We start from the raw sequence: 18115 nt of genomic DNA, 5'->3' as shown, positions 1-18115 counted from the left end.
CAACCGACTCCCACATGGAGTCGGCCATGCCACTGGAAACTCAAGTTATTGGAGCCTCGGATACTATTCCTTCAGATGGGTCCGGAGCCGCTGAGCAGGCACCGGCTTCTGAGGGTGTATTCAGACCTAAACATCTCTACATTAAACCGACTTCAGCTTCAAAGGCAAAGGCTAAAACACCTTCTAAGGCAAAGAAACAAACTCAAGAGCCACGTGGACAGGCCTCTATGCCAAAAAGCAGATGCTCAGAATGGCTGAAGACTTGATTACCTTGATCAGGGGTTCCCATCCCCCTCCTGATAAGAGGCCTAGGCAAGAGACTGACTATGAATCTTCAGATCAGGTTTCTATTTCTTCTGATTCCTCTTCTGATCAGGAATATTCTCTTCCTCCCCATGAGGATTCTGATGCAGAAGAATCTATACCTTCAGCTTCACCTCCAGAGGACTATTCTTTTGGGGGAACCTTGCATACCATGAGGGAGCATTTCCACTAGGAGAGCCAAGATTTTTCAGAATCCAAAAAGAGGCTCACGGATTTCCTTTTACTACCTCAGCACAGGCCACTAGCCATTCCACCTGTGTTAGACATTGTAGATGATGTGTTTTCTGAGTCTAGTCTTTTCCCCTGACTCCTTACCTCCAGCTCCTGTTAAGCCTGATAGATATTACAGGGTTCCTGACTCTCATAAATTCCTTTTTAAAAACCCTGCTGCAGACCCAGAAACTATTTCACAGGGTCCCAAAGGAGTTAAGTCTTCCACTGCAAAAAACCCTACCCCCTCTGACAGAGATCCTAAGGCATTAGATAGATGGGGAAAAAAGGTTTATACATCTGCTACCTTGGCTATAAGGGCCTTAAACTGTCAGTTTCATATGCTCAAATATCAGCAACATGTTATGGCATTGCTCAAACATCAAGAGCCTGTTTACTGCATTTCCTGTGTTGCACTTAATTTAAAATTGTTTTTTTCTCTTAAAACTGCATTTTACCTGACTTTGGCCTAGCACTCAAGCGTTGGGTCATTTATTGCACTGTTGTGATTATTTTGCTACTTGTGTATCTCTGCTACCTTTAAACTAAAACAAAAAAGAAAAAAAAAACAAACAAATCTTTCTTTTTTCCCACTTTCTGAAATTTAAGAAAGTTCAGTTACAGATTTGCTGTTGTGAACTGTTTGTAAGTTTCTTGCAGGCCAGTGCTTGCTTGGACTAAAGGGAAGTCTCTGTGTTCACCAGTGGCAGTGGGTAACACTGAACAGCCTGCCTTTCCATGTAGGAGTGGTTACTGCCTAGAAGCTTTAGTTTTATTGGCCATTTTGGGTCAATTCTAAACTCCTTGATCTCTATCTCTTAAAACCCTGCAACCCTCTTTTAGCGCGGTCTTGCGCACAGAGCAGCGTCAGGCAGCGCTGCTTAAACAAGCTTAATCTATTTCCGGCTCCACAAAGTCTACTCTTCACTTTTTCCCTTAGAACTGCTCTAAATCTCAAATTAAGCATTCTATTCTCATTCTAAAGCCCTGCACTTGCTCGTATAAGTAATCTCATAGGTAAACACAAACTAAAGCACTACATCCTCTTATACTCCTTCAAAGTACTTGCTCCCTATTGGTTCTTTCTGATCAATCAATAAGTAGTTCCCTATATTATTCAGGCATGTCCAAAGGTCAGTTTCGAGTTTACTCTCCAGTCCAGCTGGTGAATCTGGGAATCTTGAGGCAATGTTACAACTGCCTTATGTATACACACCACCCTCTCCTCCTCCCAACAAGCTCAAATATATGTGAGAGATGCAACTATATAGCCAAACTGGAGGCTAAGCTCTCTCAACCCAGTACTGGCACAGCCTGTCAGGAGGAGAAGGTAACCACACACACCACAAATCCAGTCTCACATAGACCTATCGCATCAACAAACCAAACACATAAACACACAAAAATATACTCAGAGGCTCTAAATAAAAAGCTGCCTAAGCAGCAGAGACCTCCAAAGCAGACATCCAAGCTACACCTACCACTAAACAATATCCACGTAGCACATAGCTCACAAAGTCAGTGTGCCACACAGTCACAGCCCTTAAGGCTAAACAACACACCTAATACACTTGTAATAGGTGACTCTATTGTCAGACACACTGACGTCCCACTCACCAGGCTGAACAAGGAGAAGATCACTGTAAGCTGCCTGTCAGGTGCCAGGATCCGCCACATAACACAAGCACTCGGGTCACTCCAAAGCAAGTACAAGTATGAGCCCGTCATTGTCCATGCTGGTGTGAATGACCTGAGACATACCTCCCTGGACTACATGAAAAAAGACGTACAGGAGCTCTTTGATCATGTAGCCCAGGCTGGTATGACCCTGACCTTGAGTAGCATCTTACCCTCACCAAGAATGATGCCACAGTATAAAGACAAAATGATCAATTTTAACAATTGGCTAAAGTATTGGTGTCATTCAAAGGGGATCCAGTGTCTGTCAGCCTGGGGTGACATGCTTGACAAGCCACGTGGACGGCTTGCACCTGTCACCCTGGGTTTTCGAATACTGGCTAAGGCTCTACCTCCCCTATAGTGCCTTTTTTAGGCAAGGCTCAAAAGACAAACCCACCCCCATAGACAACACAAAGAAAAAAAAACTAAGGGTAATGCTGCTCAACGCCAGAAGTCTAAACCTCAAGATGCACGCACTCGAGACTCTCCTCAGTATGGAGAATATCAATATCTGTGCAGTAACAGAAACCTGGTTCAAGGCTCCCGAGAGCACCCCAGCACTACCAGGCTATACTTCATACCATGCTTTCCGGCCCCAAAACTCAGACCGAACCACAAAAGGAGGGGGAGTATCCATATTTATCAAAGATGCCCACACCTCCAGGCTAGTGGCACTGCACGAACCTTCGGAGACCATCCATGTGCAACTAACAGTGGGCAAAACTACCTTTCAGTTTGTAGCCTGCTACAGACCACCCTTCCAAACACAGGAACCTCACTCGGCTTTCCTGAGAACACTGGAGAATATGAAGGTCTCTCCAAACACTATTATATTGGGTGACTTCAACTACCCAAACATCGATTGGGAAAACTACTCAAGCCCAAACACCCTTGCCCAACGGTTCCTAGAATTTATAAACTCAAATGCTATGGAGCAACTGGTCACCACTCCCATAAGAGGGGAAAACATACTGGATCTGGTCATCAACAACATGGGGTCTCTGTGTTCCACACCAGAGGTATACCCCTCATTGGTAAGATCAGACCATAAACAAATCTCACTGGACATCCATATTCCATCCCCACCTCTAGCCAAAGAAACCACGGTGAAGAACTTCTCAAAAGCAATCTTCTCACTTCTCAAAACTGAGGTGGAATCCTTCAAAGCCCCCGGGCCAGTGGACAATATGGCCCAAAATGCAGAATCCTTTACAAAAGCATTCTGTGGACACCTACAGGAATGCATGGAGCATGCTATCCCAAATAAAACCAAGACTCACTCCTCCAAAGGCAGGAGACCTGTCTGGTGGGCCCCGGCCATAAGTAAGCTATACAACAGAAGGAGAAAGCTACTACATGACAGAGCAAAATCCCAAAAAGGGAAGGTGTCACTGATCAGTACTAGCAAGAAACTACGATCCCTCATAAAATCTTCTAAGGCCAGCTTGGAAAGAAAAATTACACAAGACACTAAAGATAATCACAAGGCCTTCTTTAGTTATGTCAGAAACCTGGGAGGCAACTCCCAGGTATGCTCTGAGTTAGTGCAAAATGACAAAAAATTCACTGAACCCACAGACATTGCCAACATCCTGGCAGAAAGGTTCAGTGCAAACTCCCCCCCCTTCCCCCCCAAAAGAGCAAATGTCTATCCCAACAGAGGGTAGCCTTCCTGAGATCACAGATGCACAGGTGAGAGCTGCCCTCTCCAAAGCTAAAAACACAACATCAGTGGGACTAGACTGTGTCCCAGGCTGCGTCTTACACAAGCTCCAAGAAGAACTAAACCCTCATATAAATTCACTGTTCAATCTCAGCCTTACTACAGGATATGTTCCCAAGGAATGGCGTACAGCAACAGTGGTCCCACTCCACAAAGGTGGTGCCACAACAGACCCCGGAAACTATCGCCCTGTAAGCCTGACTAGCCTGGTCTGCAAAGCTATGGAACATATCATCATGGAAATCATAAACAAAGACATTGGGAACCTCCAGACACTGGATCCTACCCAATTCGGCTTCGTTAAGGGCAGAACCTGGTTGACTTTTTTGAAACAGTTACCAAAGCCATAGATGAAAGTAAGGTAGTCCACACAGCCTTCCTGGACCTCGCAAAGGCCTTTGACACAATACCCCACTCGGGCATCATAAATAAGCTCACCAGTTAAATATCAACCCCTATGTCACAAGATGGGTTGCAAACTGGCTCAGGGATCGAACCCACATGGTCAGAATAGCAGGTGTCATGTCAGACTCTAAACCAGTTACAAGTGGTGTCCCACAAGGCTCAGTCCTGGGACCTCTCTTGTTCGGTATATATTTCTCCGAGGTACAGGCTAACACGGGTGGACTATGGCTGACCAAGTTCGCAGATGACTGCAAACTGGGTGCTATAATTGACTCTCCAACTGACACAAGCATCCTCCAAAAGGGTCTCACAGAGACGGATAACTGGTGCCAGAGCCATGGCCTAAAGCTAAATGCCAAAAGGTGCATAGTCATCTCCTTTGGAAAAAACAAAGTGCCCACAAATTACCACATAGGTGGTAATCCATTAAGTACAGAAGAAGTAATTAGGGACTTGGGGACCCAAGTAGATAGCAATCTCTCCTTTGACAATCACGTTGCCAAAGTGGTTAGAAAGACCTTCTATATAGCCCACCTTATCATGAAAGGGTTCACATCTAGATCAAGAGAGGTCATTGTGCCCCTGTACTCATCACTTATCAGGCCCATAATCGAGTACAATGCCCCATTTGGGATGTACCTTACCCGACAACTTCAGCAACTGGAAAGACCCCAAAAGTATCTCACCAAGAGGATCAAGGGGCTCAAACAGATGCCCTATGCAGTTCGGCTAAAGAAACTCCAGCTCTACTCAGTTGCGTACCACCTACTCAGAGGCGATCTGTGTCTGACGTATACGTGTCCAACCCAGAATTAATGGACATGCTTCACCTCAGGAAATCTAAATCCCTTAGAGCTACACGCTCCAGGGACCTGAACCTCAGCACAGAAATAAATTGGACATGCTGGAGGGACAGATTCATATCCCAGAGGCTCCCCTCACTGTGGAACAAAATCCCAATCCATGTCAGGCAGAGCCCCTCACTGACCCTCTTCAAGAGAAATCTTGACAAATGGATGGGAGATTGTAAGATTACCCCTGGGATCTCTTCTGTGCTCCTGCTTGACAGAGGTACAGTAAACAAACCTTAAAAGGGCTACCTTCTGTGACCTACTATACAGCGGCACAAAACACCACCCCTCGCACGTACAGCTTGCCCGGCCCGATCCAAGTATGAAGAAACACAATAGGCCAGCAAATACAGTTCCAAATGCTTTATTGCATAACGAAAAGGTGCTAAAAAACACCAAAATAAAGTTTAGTTTACTAACTATTGTTTCCTCACTGAAGAAGGCTTTGCCGAAACTAGTCTGAGGACTTAAGACTTTATTTTGGTGTTTTTTAGCACCTTTTTGTTATGCAATAAAGCATTTGGAACTGGATTTGCTGGCCTATTGTGTTTCTTCTACTATACAGCGGCACAGTCGTCAAATCTAAAAGGTTGGCGAAAGCCAAACATACTCTGGCTAGGCTTATAAATGCCCTAGGGAGATGGCCTAGTATCAACCTATGAACTCTGAATGTGCAGAAAACAAGGAAATGCAGGATTTATTGCATGCAGCTGAATAAATTGGAAAACATACTTTGCAATGTGGCTTTGATTCTTTGGAGGCCTCCTGCAGGGCCGCAGTTACGGGTTCTGTAATTAGGAGGCATGCTTGGTTAAAGGAACAAAATCTGCCTGATCATGTCAAAGTTAAATTATTAGATGCACCTTTACAGCATGATACTTTGTTTGGTGTTAAGGCAGAAGAGATGTTAAAGAAAATGGAGGACAAAGCTAAATCTATGCAAACTGTCAAAGATTTTTTACAAGTACAGACACCTAGGTTTAGTAGACACTGGCCTACAAAGAATTGCTCCTTTCCTGTGTCAGACAGACCTCAAAGGGGCAGATCCAGATGCCATAGAGGCAGATCCCAGGCGCAAGGTTCATACTGGTCAAAGCAATGGGGTGCTTCTACCTCCAAAGTTGGAGAAGACAAATCATAACCATACAGGAAACAGTCCCTGTGACTTCTCCCTGCCTGCCCCAAGCACTTATCTCCTGGCAGCACCCTTAGGGGGAAAATTAGCACTTTTTTCTCAAAATTGGCACATTATAACCCAGGACAAGTGGGTTCTAAATATCGTGTTACAAGTTCCATTTCCATACCCTGCCAAAGGCAAATGGCTGGCCAGATCTGCCAAAAAATCAGTGGGCAGAGGCACAAAAACAAGTCTCATCCCTCATGAACATGGGGGCCATTCAACAAGTACCAGAGCAAGAGCAGGGACATTTACTCAAGACTGTTCTTGGTACCCAGAAAGGACAAGGCCTGGAGACCAGTACTGGTCCTATCTATTCTGAACACATTCCTGGACATACCAAAATTCAAAATGTTGACATTGCAGCAGCTTCTGCCCATGCTGGGCAAGAACGCTTGGCTTGTGACTCTAGACCTAAAAGAGACATACCTGCATGTCCCAATCAGACAATTATGCAGAAGATACCTCAGATTCAAGGCTGGCTCAATGCATTACCAATTCTCTGCAATGCCTTTTGGCTTATCTACTGCGCCCAGGGTCTTTACAAAGTGCCTGGCACCCGTAATTGCATTCTGCAGACAAAGAGGAATACAAATATGTCCTTACTTGGACGACTAATTCAAGCAGAGAACAAGGACATTCTTCTACAGCATCTGGCGTTTATGAAGAGACTTCTAACATGCCTGGGGTACACAGTCAACAAAAAGAAATCAAAACTAGTACCCTCTCATGAGATAATATTCCTGGGTGCAAGCTTAAATCCAACTGCCCAGATGGCTTATCTCACGCCAGACAAAGGCAACTGACCTTTTTCAAAATGTTGGCAACAAAGGCCCAGTTATCTGCAAGAAAAATTCGCCAGGCTTTGGGCTTCATGGCATCCTGCATCCTTCTAATTCCATATGTAAGACTGCATATGAGGAAACGTCAGTGGTTGTCAGTGGTACCTAAAAAGTGTTTGGACTCAACATTGCCACAGCCTGGAAACAATGATTACTCACATTCCCTGCCTGCAACAGGAGTTCCGATGGTGGGCAAAGGCTTGTCACCAAAACAAGGGACAGCCATTCACATTACCCCCAGCCAGGCAGACACTAACAACGGATGCATCAGATTATGCCTATGGGGCCCACATGGCAGGAAGATGCATTCAGGGCACATGGTCCTCAAGCCAAATGCATCTACATATCAATCAAAAAGAGATGCTAGCTGTTCAAAATGCCTTGACAGCCTTCAAGGGCCTACTTCATCCGGGACAACTACTGATAGACAACACCACGGTCATGTATATAAACAAGCAGGGGGGCACACATTCTTACTCCCTTTGCAGACTAGCCATGACTTTGTGGGACACAGCATTGACTTACCAAGTACATCTGCAGGCACAATTCCTGCCAGGAAGGAAAAATACTCTGGAAGACGAACTAAACAGAAACCTCCTGGATCCCCACGAGTGGCAGCTGGATCCACAAGTCTTCAGCATGATAACAAGGAAATGGGGATGCCCGGACATAGATTTATTTGCCTCCCCTCACAACTACCAACTAAAAAGATTCTGCACAAGGACTTATCACAGACAAGCATGGAAAGTGGACGCCCTATCTTTCAGGTGGAAAAACCTATCAGTATTTGCCTTTCCCCCACTGCCTCCTCCCGAAGGTACTCCTAAAGGTCAGACAGGAGAAGCCAAAGAAGATGCTGATTGCCCCAGACTGGCCCCACCAGTACTGGTATCCAGTCCTAAGGAACTTGTCTCAATGCCCAGCTTGGACCTTACCTCAAATACCTCATGTACTGTCCCAGCAAAACAATCAGATCCTGCACAGCCAACTCAGGACTTTAAACCTAACAGCATGGCGAATAATGTAGTCATACAAAACACACCTCTCAGTAAAGCAGTGATGGATGTCATTTTGGAAGCCAGAAGGCCTAGTACTAGAAAATATTATGCTGGAAAATGGAAGAGGTTCTGTGCTTGGAACCAGGCACAAGGAACTGATACATCTGTTCCAAATATACCTGAGATTTTGCAATACTTAACTGAGATGCTGGACAAAGGCCTATCTTTTTCATCTATAAAAATTCATGCCTCTGCCATTTTGGCTCATTACAATACAGAGCTACCAATCTTTTCTCATCCCTTATTAAAGCAGTACCTCAGAGAAGCCAAAAATTTAAGGCCTCCAAGGAGATCACTAATGCCTGCATGGGACCTCAACTATGTCTTGGAAAAACTCACCCTGCCTCCTTTTGAGCCAGCTGCTACTGCTGATATAAAGTTTTTATCTTGGAAAACAGCTCTGCTCCTAGCAATAACTTCGGAAAGACGAGTTTCAGAGCTACAGGCACTCATGGCTGTGGAACCCTTTATCATTTTTTTATCCAGACAGGGTCTCTCTGAGGACAAACCCTACATTTATGTCTAAGGTGGTGTCCATTGTGGCCCTTAACCAAACTATTCATCTGCCAACTTTTCATCCAAATCCACAGAACAAGGGGGAGAGAATTCTGCATTCTTTGGACGTACACAGACAGCTTAGATTCTACTTATACAGAACCAAAGTTTTCAGAAAGACAGAGCAATTACTAGTGACATATGCTAGAACATAGTACAGTTGTGTACACTTACCATAAATGTAGATGTTCGAGTGTATTCACTCTTGCAGTCCAGGTTACCCACCCGCCATCCCCCTTTCTTCTGATGGGACCTATCTTTCCTTCTCTGATTTATACAACCTATGTGGTGTATTTGCTTGTATATAAATTTTGGCTACCCTTTTAGGGGGCACCTGACATCTGGGGCAAGAAAAACTAAAGAAAATGGCGTTGGCTGCTTTTTTTATACCCCTGACGGCCTGACGTCAGGGAAGGGGCGACAGCAGCTGACACAGGACCCAGGACTTTGGAATTCAGGCTGAGAGCAACCTGCCAGCAGGAATACCCAAATGTAATGGCTGCAACAGTGAATACACTCGAACATCTACATTTATGGTAAGTGTACACAACTGTACTTTCTGTATGGTTATAGTTCTCCTTGAAGGTTTGCATCCAAAATCTCATCCTGTCACGGTTACTTGAACTCCCCCCATTTCTTCATCTCTTTCCATTTTGAGTTATAGTTTTCTGCTAACAGTAGGACCAGTTACCTAAATCTTCACCAACATTTAAATAAAACAATCCAGGGGGACAGGTTTAGAACCAGTTGTCTCCCAAAACTGTATAAAATAAACTTCCCCTACATTTCAAGTAGTACAACCCACCATCTCCCTTTAGACATAATTTATATGACTGTGTGGATAGCCACAAATTTAATGTGGGATTGAATGGTATGGCCTTCCCAGAGAAAGAAAATGTGATATGAGGGGATGGATACTGGTAACGTGAATCATCAAAAGACTTGGTGGCCATGGAATTTCTATAAAACTTATGAATTAAAACATGTACATTTATGGTTAAGTTCTTATTCAACTCCTTTTCTTTTAAACTGGACCTTTTAACCTGATAAAGTTCTTATTTTTCTTTGGCTGCTTTCTATTACTATTCTCCTTAGACGCAATTGAGGTAATCACTAAATTTGTTTTAGAAGAGGCTTGTGATGGAAAAGTAAAAGCATTTTAATTGAAAATGGATTTTCAGTTAAGTTTTGTGAGTTCTAAATTGATGGATATTAATTTTAAATGCCTATTTTTTATGTATTACTGAAAAGTGAATAACACTTTTTTTCAGACTTGCCTTTAGAGGAACAACTAAGAAGATTACAAGAGGAACGAACTTGTAAAGTCTGCACAGATAAGGAGGTTTCCGTCGTGTTCATTCCATGTGGTCATTTAGTAGTCTGCAAGGAATGTGCACCTTCATTGACTCAGTGTCCCATTTGCAGGAGCACAATTAAGGGCACAGTCCGTACCTTTCTTTCATAAAAAAAATAAACCTGCATCTAAATTATGACCTGCTAAATGTGTGAACCCTGTCTTGTGTAGTATTTTCTAATCTGTAATAAAAAATGGTTTTCACTGTTAGATGTACTGTAGATGGTTATCCATTCAAGAATGTGGATTTGTTTGTTCTTGGGGTAAATGTTAATAAAACTAGCACTTTCCCACAGCTTCCAAGTAATTGTCAAATATTTTAGTTTTTTCATCTTTTCTGTTTTAGATGCTACTTCATTAAAATAAATTATTAAATATATGAGTAGTGACTATTCTATATATATTGTAAAGCAATCAGTTTTAAAGCCTAACCATGTTTCCAGTGTGTCCCATGCATGCAAATTTCAGATTTGTGTGTGTGTATGTATAGATATAGTGTGTATATAGAGAGATACAGATAAATGCACAGACTTGCGCGTATGTAACACACTTGCAGTCTTGTTCTCTGCAAACATTTTGCCAAAACTCTTATTGTGTGTTGCTAAGAGAAAGTAGGAAAAAATCAGTGTCTCTGGAGGCATTGTTTTAAGTGATTTTCAGATCACCTCAATGTAGTGCAAAGAGATGGAGCCCTAAATGAAGCACAGGAGATTCATGTTTGATTATTGGGCTTGGCCCTTGTGAAATCAGCGGGGGTAAAAGTAAGTGGCATTTTTACCAGCTCACCTGTCCAAGGTGGAAGGACAAGTGTTTTTCTTGGAAAGCTTGCAGCTCCCAGTGGAGGCTATGGGTTCCAGTCTAGGTTGTTGCTGAATATTGGTCTGCATTGATATCACTGCATGTCATGTCTGGAGTGGCACAAAAGAGATAGGGGCATACATAAATAAACGTAAATGTAGTCTGAATTATCCATAGATGACAGCTTTCCTTGGCTTGACTACTGGCACTGTGGATTTATCAAGCCAGTAGGAGTTTGACAGTTCAGGATGATAGGGCAAAAAAAGTTTTTTTTTAAAGATTTTTTCTTTTTCCCAAGTCAGCTTTCATTAGAATGTTTTTCTTCACCTTTAAGCCTGATGCTGGCTATTACTACTGTATAGTGCGCTAAGTGTCCATGTCCGATGATGAGGCCCATACTCATCATCCAGTAGAAAGTAAACTAGATAGGTGCAGGAAAGAATGCTGTAGTTCCCTTACATGAACCAAAATTGGAACGCTGTAACAGCTGGAAATTCAATCGCTTTTAATAAAAATGTTAAAATCCACCAAATATGTAAGTGTTTTATATTGTTAAATGAAAGCAATTGCCTATTTGGTGGATTTTAACATATTTTTATTAAAAGCGATTGAATTCCCCGCTGTTGTAGTGTTCCAATTTTGGTTCACGTAAGGGAACTACAGCATTCTTTCCTGCCGCCTGAACAGTCATTCTGTCATCCAGTAGGACTAATAAAACATGAGCTGGAGTCAGATTGGCACCTAAAACTTTTCCCATTCTATGAGCCATGCTGTATTTTATATTTTTCTTCAGATATCAATTTCTGCATGACATGTTCAATAGGGGGGAAAAAGCTACATTTCCAATTTTTTTAAATAAGAAAATGTTGTGAATTTCTGTTTTTATTCCTTTGTACTGTATTCCAGTTCATTGTGCCATCCCTTGTTATTTGATCTGTGATTCATGCTGAGACCCTTCCTTTATCTAATCTTTGTTAGACATCTTTACTTATCTCAGGCCTTCACTTTTTTCCACCATGCTGTACTTGTTTTATTTCTGTGCTTTTTTTGTGTGTGTGATTGTTAAAACTAAAGGGTTTGTTTGCTGCATTGTTGAATCTGTTGCTAGCATATAGTATAGCTTTCTGCTCATTGGTTTGCTGGTGTGTGTTGTGGTTGCCTCTCTCCAATTTGTTTGTCGTCCTTCATTGTATTTTATTTATTTCTCTTTGTTTACTAGGAAGTTTTGACTGAGGTTTATCCCATTTTCAGCAGAGGCCCTAGGGAAAAAAGCTCCACATATTAGGCAAGTATATTTAAAGACAAAAAAATTACATTTGTAAAATACATTGAGTTTACATGAAAACACAACTATATGAATGCATCTAAAACATTTCTACTTCATAAAATCACAATCCCATAAGCTCGAACGTTACACCACAAGAACAAAAGATCACACAATCAAAACTATAAAACACAGACTCCCAAAACATTGAATACCAAAATGTCAAACACAGGAGGACAACCCAGATGTAAGATGTCTATCCCCTTCAATTTTGCAGTGGGTCTATTCACCCCCCACACCCCTTACAGATTAAATATACCAACTCCACGATCGCATTACTTTGAAGAAAGGAATACAGTCTAGTGATCGATACACAACAACCACAGCCGTACTATTTGCCACACAGGAATACCTTCACTGTAAAGCTCTTCCTAAATTAATAAATAGAAGTAAATTCAAACAACTTCCATCTGTTTTTCAACTCACACATACCCAAACTTCTCCAAAGACAACAAAGTCATATGATGTGAACTCCGCCATACTGTTTAACTTGCTGACTACAAATCCTTAAAGAAACACTGCAGCACTATAAAACTTACTCTGTCAACTTTACCTACAGTTCGACATTCTGCACTACGATCTTGTGCACTTTTGCTTATGCGTTATTTTGTTCTTGTGGTCTCCATGATGGAAGATTAGATCTTATGAAGTAGATCCATCTGAAAAACATCATGACATACTGTAGCTGATAATATCATTTCCTACTTAGAAAATGCATTTTTTTTTTCTTTCTTGAGGTGGTTGGTTACAGAGAAATTACACAGATAAGCACATTATGTAATACATCTATTGTCTTATCAGTTGGAAGTACAAAGAAGGGTCACAAGGGATTTAGCAGGAGGTAGAACATATGCAACATTAGGAAGAGAGCTTGTGTAGACCTGTATTAGAATATAGAGGTAGTGGTAGTTTTCTGGGAGATGGAACTTTTGTAAGAGGGAAAGGTAAGAGAGTACAGTGGCAGGCTGTAGAAGAATAGTGTGGGAGAATATAGAGTGAGATTTCTTAGTAAGAGAAACATAAAGTTACAAGTGTAAGATTAAGGTACATAAAGGTTAAGTAAAGGGAGTGTAACTTTGGTGGAGTTTAGGTTGAGTGTGGGGGTGGGGGGTTAGCGTGGGGTAGTGCATGAGCACAACCAGTTATTTAACAGGTGATGTTAAGTTGTCCAATCTCACCTTCGTTCTTGCTGGATGGGTTTGGAGCCTATCCTCTGCTCCGACTCTGCCACTTTCTATAGCTCGAGTGCTCCTTAGTAGCTCAAGGCTGCCCCTTATCCCAGAATGCCCAGTGTCTGCTACCCAGATCTCGTTTGCCACTTTAGCTGTGAGGTTGCATCAATACTGGCTCAGGCTTAGTATAACATTTTTCTCTGTTTAAAGTTAAATAATTTACTTGAAAAGTTAGTATTTTTTTCTCTGTTTATAGTAGTTTGTAAGTTTAGGTGTAAACCACTTATTTTGTCCTTTGTTGTGTTTTTGTGCGGTGTTGGCCATCACCCCTTAGTCGCTAGGCCTTCTGTTCTCTAAACTCGTTTAAGTTAGAGAGTTCTTCCCTTCCCCCCTTAAGGACAGCCATTTAAGTTAGAGGCTCTCCTTTAAGGATTTTATCAGTATAATTTTTTATTATTGTAATGTGTCTTTTTGTGGTACTTCCTTCCTTTTTTCTCAAAATGTCCAAGGAAGTTAAAACCTCAGGGTTTAAAAAGTGTGACTCATGCTGTCAGAAGATGTCTCTGACGGGCACACTAGTTGTGTGTACTGCTTGGGGGCTCTGCACCTGCAGGACTCTTGCTCTATTTGTCATGCCTTTAGTCCATGGGTCTTGGAGGAGTGGAAAAACAAGCTAATCCTCCGTGAATTGTTGAAACAGGATTCTCGGGCTAAAGCATCTCAGCCAATGAAATCGTTGAAGTCAGTCAAGCCGTCGGCTCCATGTTCGGAACCGACCTGTGAGCTTGACAGACCAAGTGTATCGGTGCCCTCTAGCACAGACAAGACTACTCCTCCGTCGGCTCCAACTGTTACCTCGGAGCCATCTCGGAGACACAAACAAGCTAGGTCTCCTTCATTGGAGCCGATTCGCTCGGTGCCACAATCACTTGTACTTCAGAGCACAGCCAGTTATTGCTCATCTTCATCTCCTCTCGATCTTCAAGGTTATCGGATCAGGACGTGGAGGGAGTAGTCAGTTGTTCTTCCTTCCATCGAGGTATCTGGGCGCCGAAGCTCTCTCGTCGGCTCAAAGGGGGGAAGTGGCATCGGACCCTTGTCTTACCCCGCTCTCCCTCTCAGACCGCCTGGTCGGTTGAGCTTGGCTCCCACATCGGCCTCAGAGCCATCGCCCTCGGTGCAGAGTAGGATTCTTGTCTCTTCGGAGCCAGAGCCCTCTTTGTGTCGAGACTGTGATGCTTTCGAGGTCATGTGGAGAGTGCTGTCCCCACAGACGGCCCCGCTATTGGTCCCATTGGCTCCCTCCCCTTCGGTGCTTGTGCCAACATCTGCTCCTTCTCCAGCCCAAAAGTGTAGGGAACCTATGCCCCAGGACACCCCATTGGGTGAATCCTCTTCTTCCAAAACCTCTCCAGAGCATTCTGAGCAGGCTTCCTGGAAGAAAAAGTGCAAGAGGAAGCACCAAGACTCCCCTGAGTCGGTCACCTCAGATGCAGACCTGGATGAATCAAAGGGGTTCCTAAGGTCCCCCTCTGAAGACGTTTCCTTTTCGGACATCCTCGAGACTCTTAGGCAGAGGTGTAGCTGGACTTCCCTAGCCCCCTCCAAGGACGAGTCTGTATACCTGGATGCATTTGGTTCCCGACCTTCCACCTCCTGGGTGTCTCCGCCTTTTGATCCACTCATGTCCATAGTGTCTCAAATGGCTTGGTCAGCTCCAGATTCCCTGGAACCTGTCTTGAGGAGACCTAATAAATTTATCACATTTCCCCAAGACAATTCCTGACTAAAGGTGTCCCAGTTGATGCCATGGTGGTAGCAGCAGCCACAAAGAGAGAGTTAGCTGAAACCTCCTCATCTGTCCATCCACTGAATAAAGAGTCTCATACGATGGACAGATATGGGAAGCAAATGTTTTCATCAGCGACCTTCTCCCTTAGGTCCCTGAACTATCTTTCCCATTTTACTAGACTTCAGAGGGATCTCCTAAAAGAGCTTGGAGATACCCTACAAGATCCCACAGCTGAGGGAGCTTCAGTCAAGGTAGCTACCCAGCTGGCGACTTTAAATTCAGTAGTCAACTCCTCCATGAGGCTTATTTCATACGCAGCCGATGGAGCGAGCAGAGCTGCAGGAACATGAGTGGCTTTTAGGAGACATTCTTGGCTGCGGCTGTGTCAGTTTGCAGAACATTTCAGAGTGTCCTTCACCAATACCCCCTTTGATGGCTCCTCTCTCTTTGGGCCTCAGGTGAAAGACATGCTTACCAGGTGCCAGCAGGAAGGCAAGATGAGCTCTGTTGTGGGAGTCTGTTTTTCCACTCCTACCAGACAACACCCAAAGGGTCAGAAGGGTGGAAAGATGTGGTTTCGAAAACCCCAGGGACCCTTGCCTGACGCACGTGTGATTTTTCCCCCAGGGGCAGAGGGGTAAGCAATGACAATGGCAGGTGCTGCCCTCGTAGCAGAGGGGGTCCACAAAATCAGGGTGACAGAGATACGTTCTCTTCCAAACCCTATCAACATCCCTGAAGAGATGCTTGACTGCTCAAGTCTGGAGGCAGTCGGGGGAAGGCTTTCATTGTACCCATTCGCCTGGCAGAATATTACAAAAGACAAATGGGTACTATCCATTATATCCAGAGGTTACAAAATTCCCTTCCATCAACCCCCTCTTGTTTAAAAAAAAATCCATCCCAGATGTTCCACCCAATCTATGGGATCGGACAGTCTCAGATGTTTCAAGACTGCTAGAAAAAAGAGCCATCCAGGAAGTCCCCGGAGACCAAGCAGGATCCGAAACTTACTCAAGATTCTTTTTAGTGCCCAAAAAGACAGGGGGACTGGGGACCAATTCTGAATCTCAGCAGATTAAACAAATCTGTACAAAAAGAAAAGTTCCGAATGGTCACACTGCAGTCCATTCTCCCATTTCTGGGTCACGACAGTCGGATGTGCTCCATAGATCTTCAGAATGCGTACTATCATATAAAAATGGACAGACGGTCCAAGAGATTTCTACGCTTTCGGCTAGGGGCCAGTCATTACCAATTCAGAGCTCTGCCCTTTGATCTCACCACAGCCCCCAGGGTGTTTACCAAATGCATGGCAGTAGTTACGGCTCACCTGAAACATCTAGGATTCCAGGTGTTTCCTTATCTAGACGACTGGCTGCTCATTGCTACCACCAGGCAACAAATTATAGAAGCAAGAGATTACACCATCACATCCTGTGCTCAACTAGGCTACACAATAAACTTTGAAAAATCTGCCTTGTTGCCCTGTCAGTCTATTGCATACATAGGAGCAGAGCTAGACACAAGAAAAATGACTGTAAAATTGCCTCAGGAAAGAGTTTCCATTATTCAACAGCAGGTGTCACTTCTCCTGAGGAGCAAAAGAATTCAAGTCAAATACGTCTTTCAAGCTCTAGGGTCTATGGCAGCAGCCATTCTTCTAGTTCCCTTAGCAAGCTTTCACATGAGAATCCTTCAGTGGCTTCTTTTCACACAGTGATGCTAATTACAGAATCTTGCAAAAGACACCTTTCCTGGTGTATGGTCTCCCCACTAGTGACTCAGGGCAGACCTTTCATGGAATCCCATCTGGTTGCCACAGTGACCATGGATGCTTCCCTGATGGGGGGGGGGGGCATTATCTAGGGAAGATCATCCAAGGCACGTGGCAACCTCATGAGTACCACTTGCACATCAATGTCCTGGAGATGAGAGCGGTAATCCTAGCGTTGCCAGCTCTTCAAGACTCTCTTCCTGCTGGGACTATTGCAATACAGAAGGACAACATGTCAGTGGTTTGGTACATCAACAAACAGGGTGGAACCAGGACTTATCCCTTGTGCCGAGAGGCCCTCAGACTGTGACAATGGGTGATTTCCTCCCAACATTTTCTGACAGCAATGAATATCCCTGGGAAGTCAAACATAATAGCGGACAGGCTCAGCAAGGCTATCCTCATGCCGCATGAGTGATCTCTGAAACAGGAAATTGTGGATCTTATTTTCCGCAAATGGGGCCAGCCTTGCTGCGATCTCTTTGCCTCCCCCCTCAACAACAAATGCAGCCACTACTTTTCCCTTGTTCCTCCTCCAGGTCAGACACCCAGGGACGCTCTAGTCCATGATTAGCCCCAGGGACTCATTTATGCATTTCCCCCCTTCCCCCAATTCCAAAATTCATTCAGAAAGCAAAGTCGTTGGGTTGCAAAATGATCATTGCCCCCTATTGGCCTCGATAGATTAGGTTTCCGTTCCTTCTCCCCCAGCCTTGGGTTCTAGACCCAGTGCCAGACCTCTTGATTCATCAGTCAGGCAGATTACACCAATCCCTCCAATCTCTCAAGCTCACAGCTTGGTTACTTCACTTCCAATCATAGCCAGGCTCCCCAATATTTCCCCAGCACTGTGTGATGTTGTTTCCTCCCATAAGACAACTACAAGGAAAGTTTATGCTAGTAAATGGAAAAAGATTCTCTTACTGGGCAGAATCCAGGAATTTAGATCCTTTCACAGCTCCAGTACATGAAATTTTGGATTTCTTAGCAGAACTGTTTCAGTCTGGTGCAGCTGCTGCTAACATCAGAGTACAACTAGCTGCCATTTCAAATTTTCACATCAGAGTTTTTAA

General features: G+C 43.8%; 1 protein-coding gene across 2 annotated transcripts in view; it reads left to right on the top strand.

The window, feature by feature from the left end:
• LOC122801604 (baculoviral IAP repeat-containing protein 2-like) overlaps positions 1 to 10558 on the top strand; it is a 710023-nt gene extending 699465 nt beyond the window's left edge. For both annotated transcript variants that reach the window (XM_044071073.1, XM_044071072.1), the window contains one exon: positions 10097 to 10558. In XM_044071073.1, the coding sequence (XP_043927008.1) occupies positions 10097 to 10290 (194 nt within the window). In that variant the 3' untranslated portion in view covers positions 10291 to 10558. The remainder of the gene's footprint in view (positions 1 to 10096) is intronic.
• Positions 10559 to 18115: the final 7557 nt, after the last annotated feature.

The sequence above is a fragment of the Protopterus annectens genome, chromosome 5.part0 (assembly GCF_019279795.1).
Source record: "Protopterus annectens isolate FY-2018-M chromosome 5.part0, PAN1.0, whole genome shotgun sequence".
Taxonomy (NCBI): Eukaryota; Metazoa; Chordata; order Ceratodontiformes; family Protopteridae; genus Protopterus; species Protopterus annectens.
Note: the sequence above shows the minus strand (reverse complement) of the source record. Positions and strands in the feature narration are given on the sequence as shown.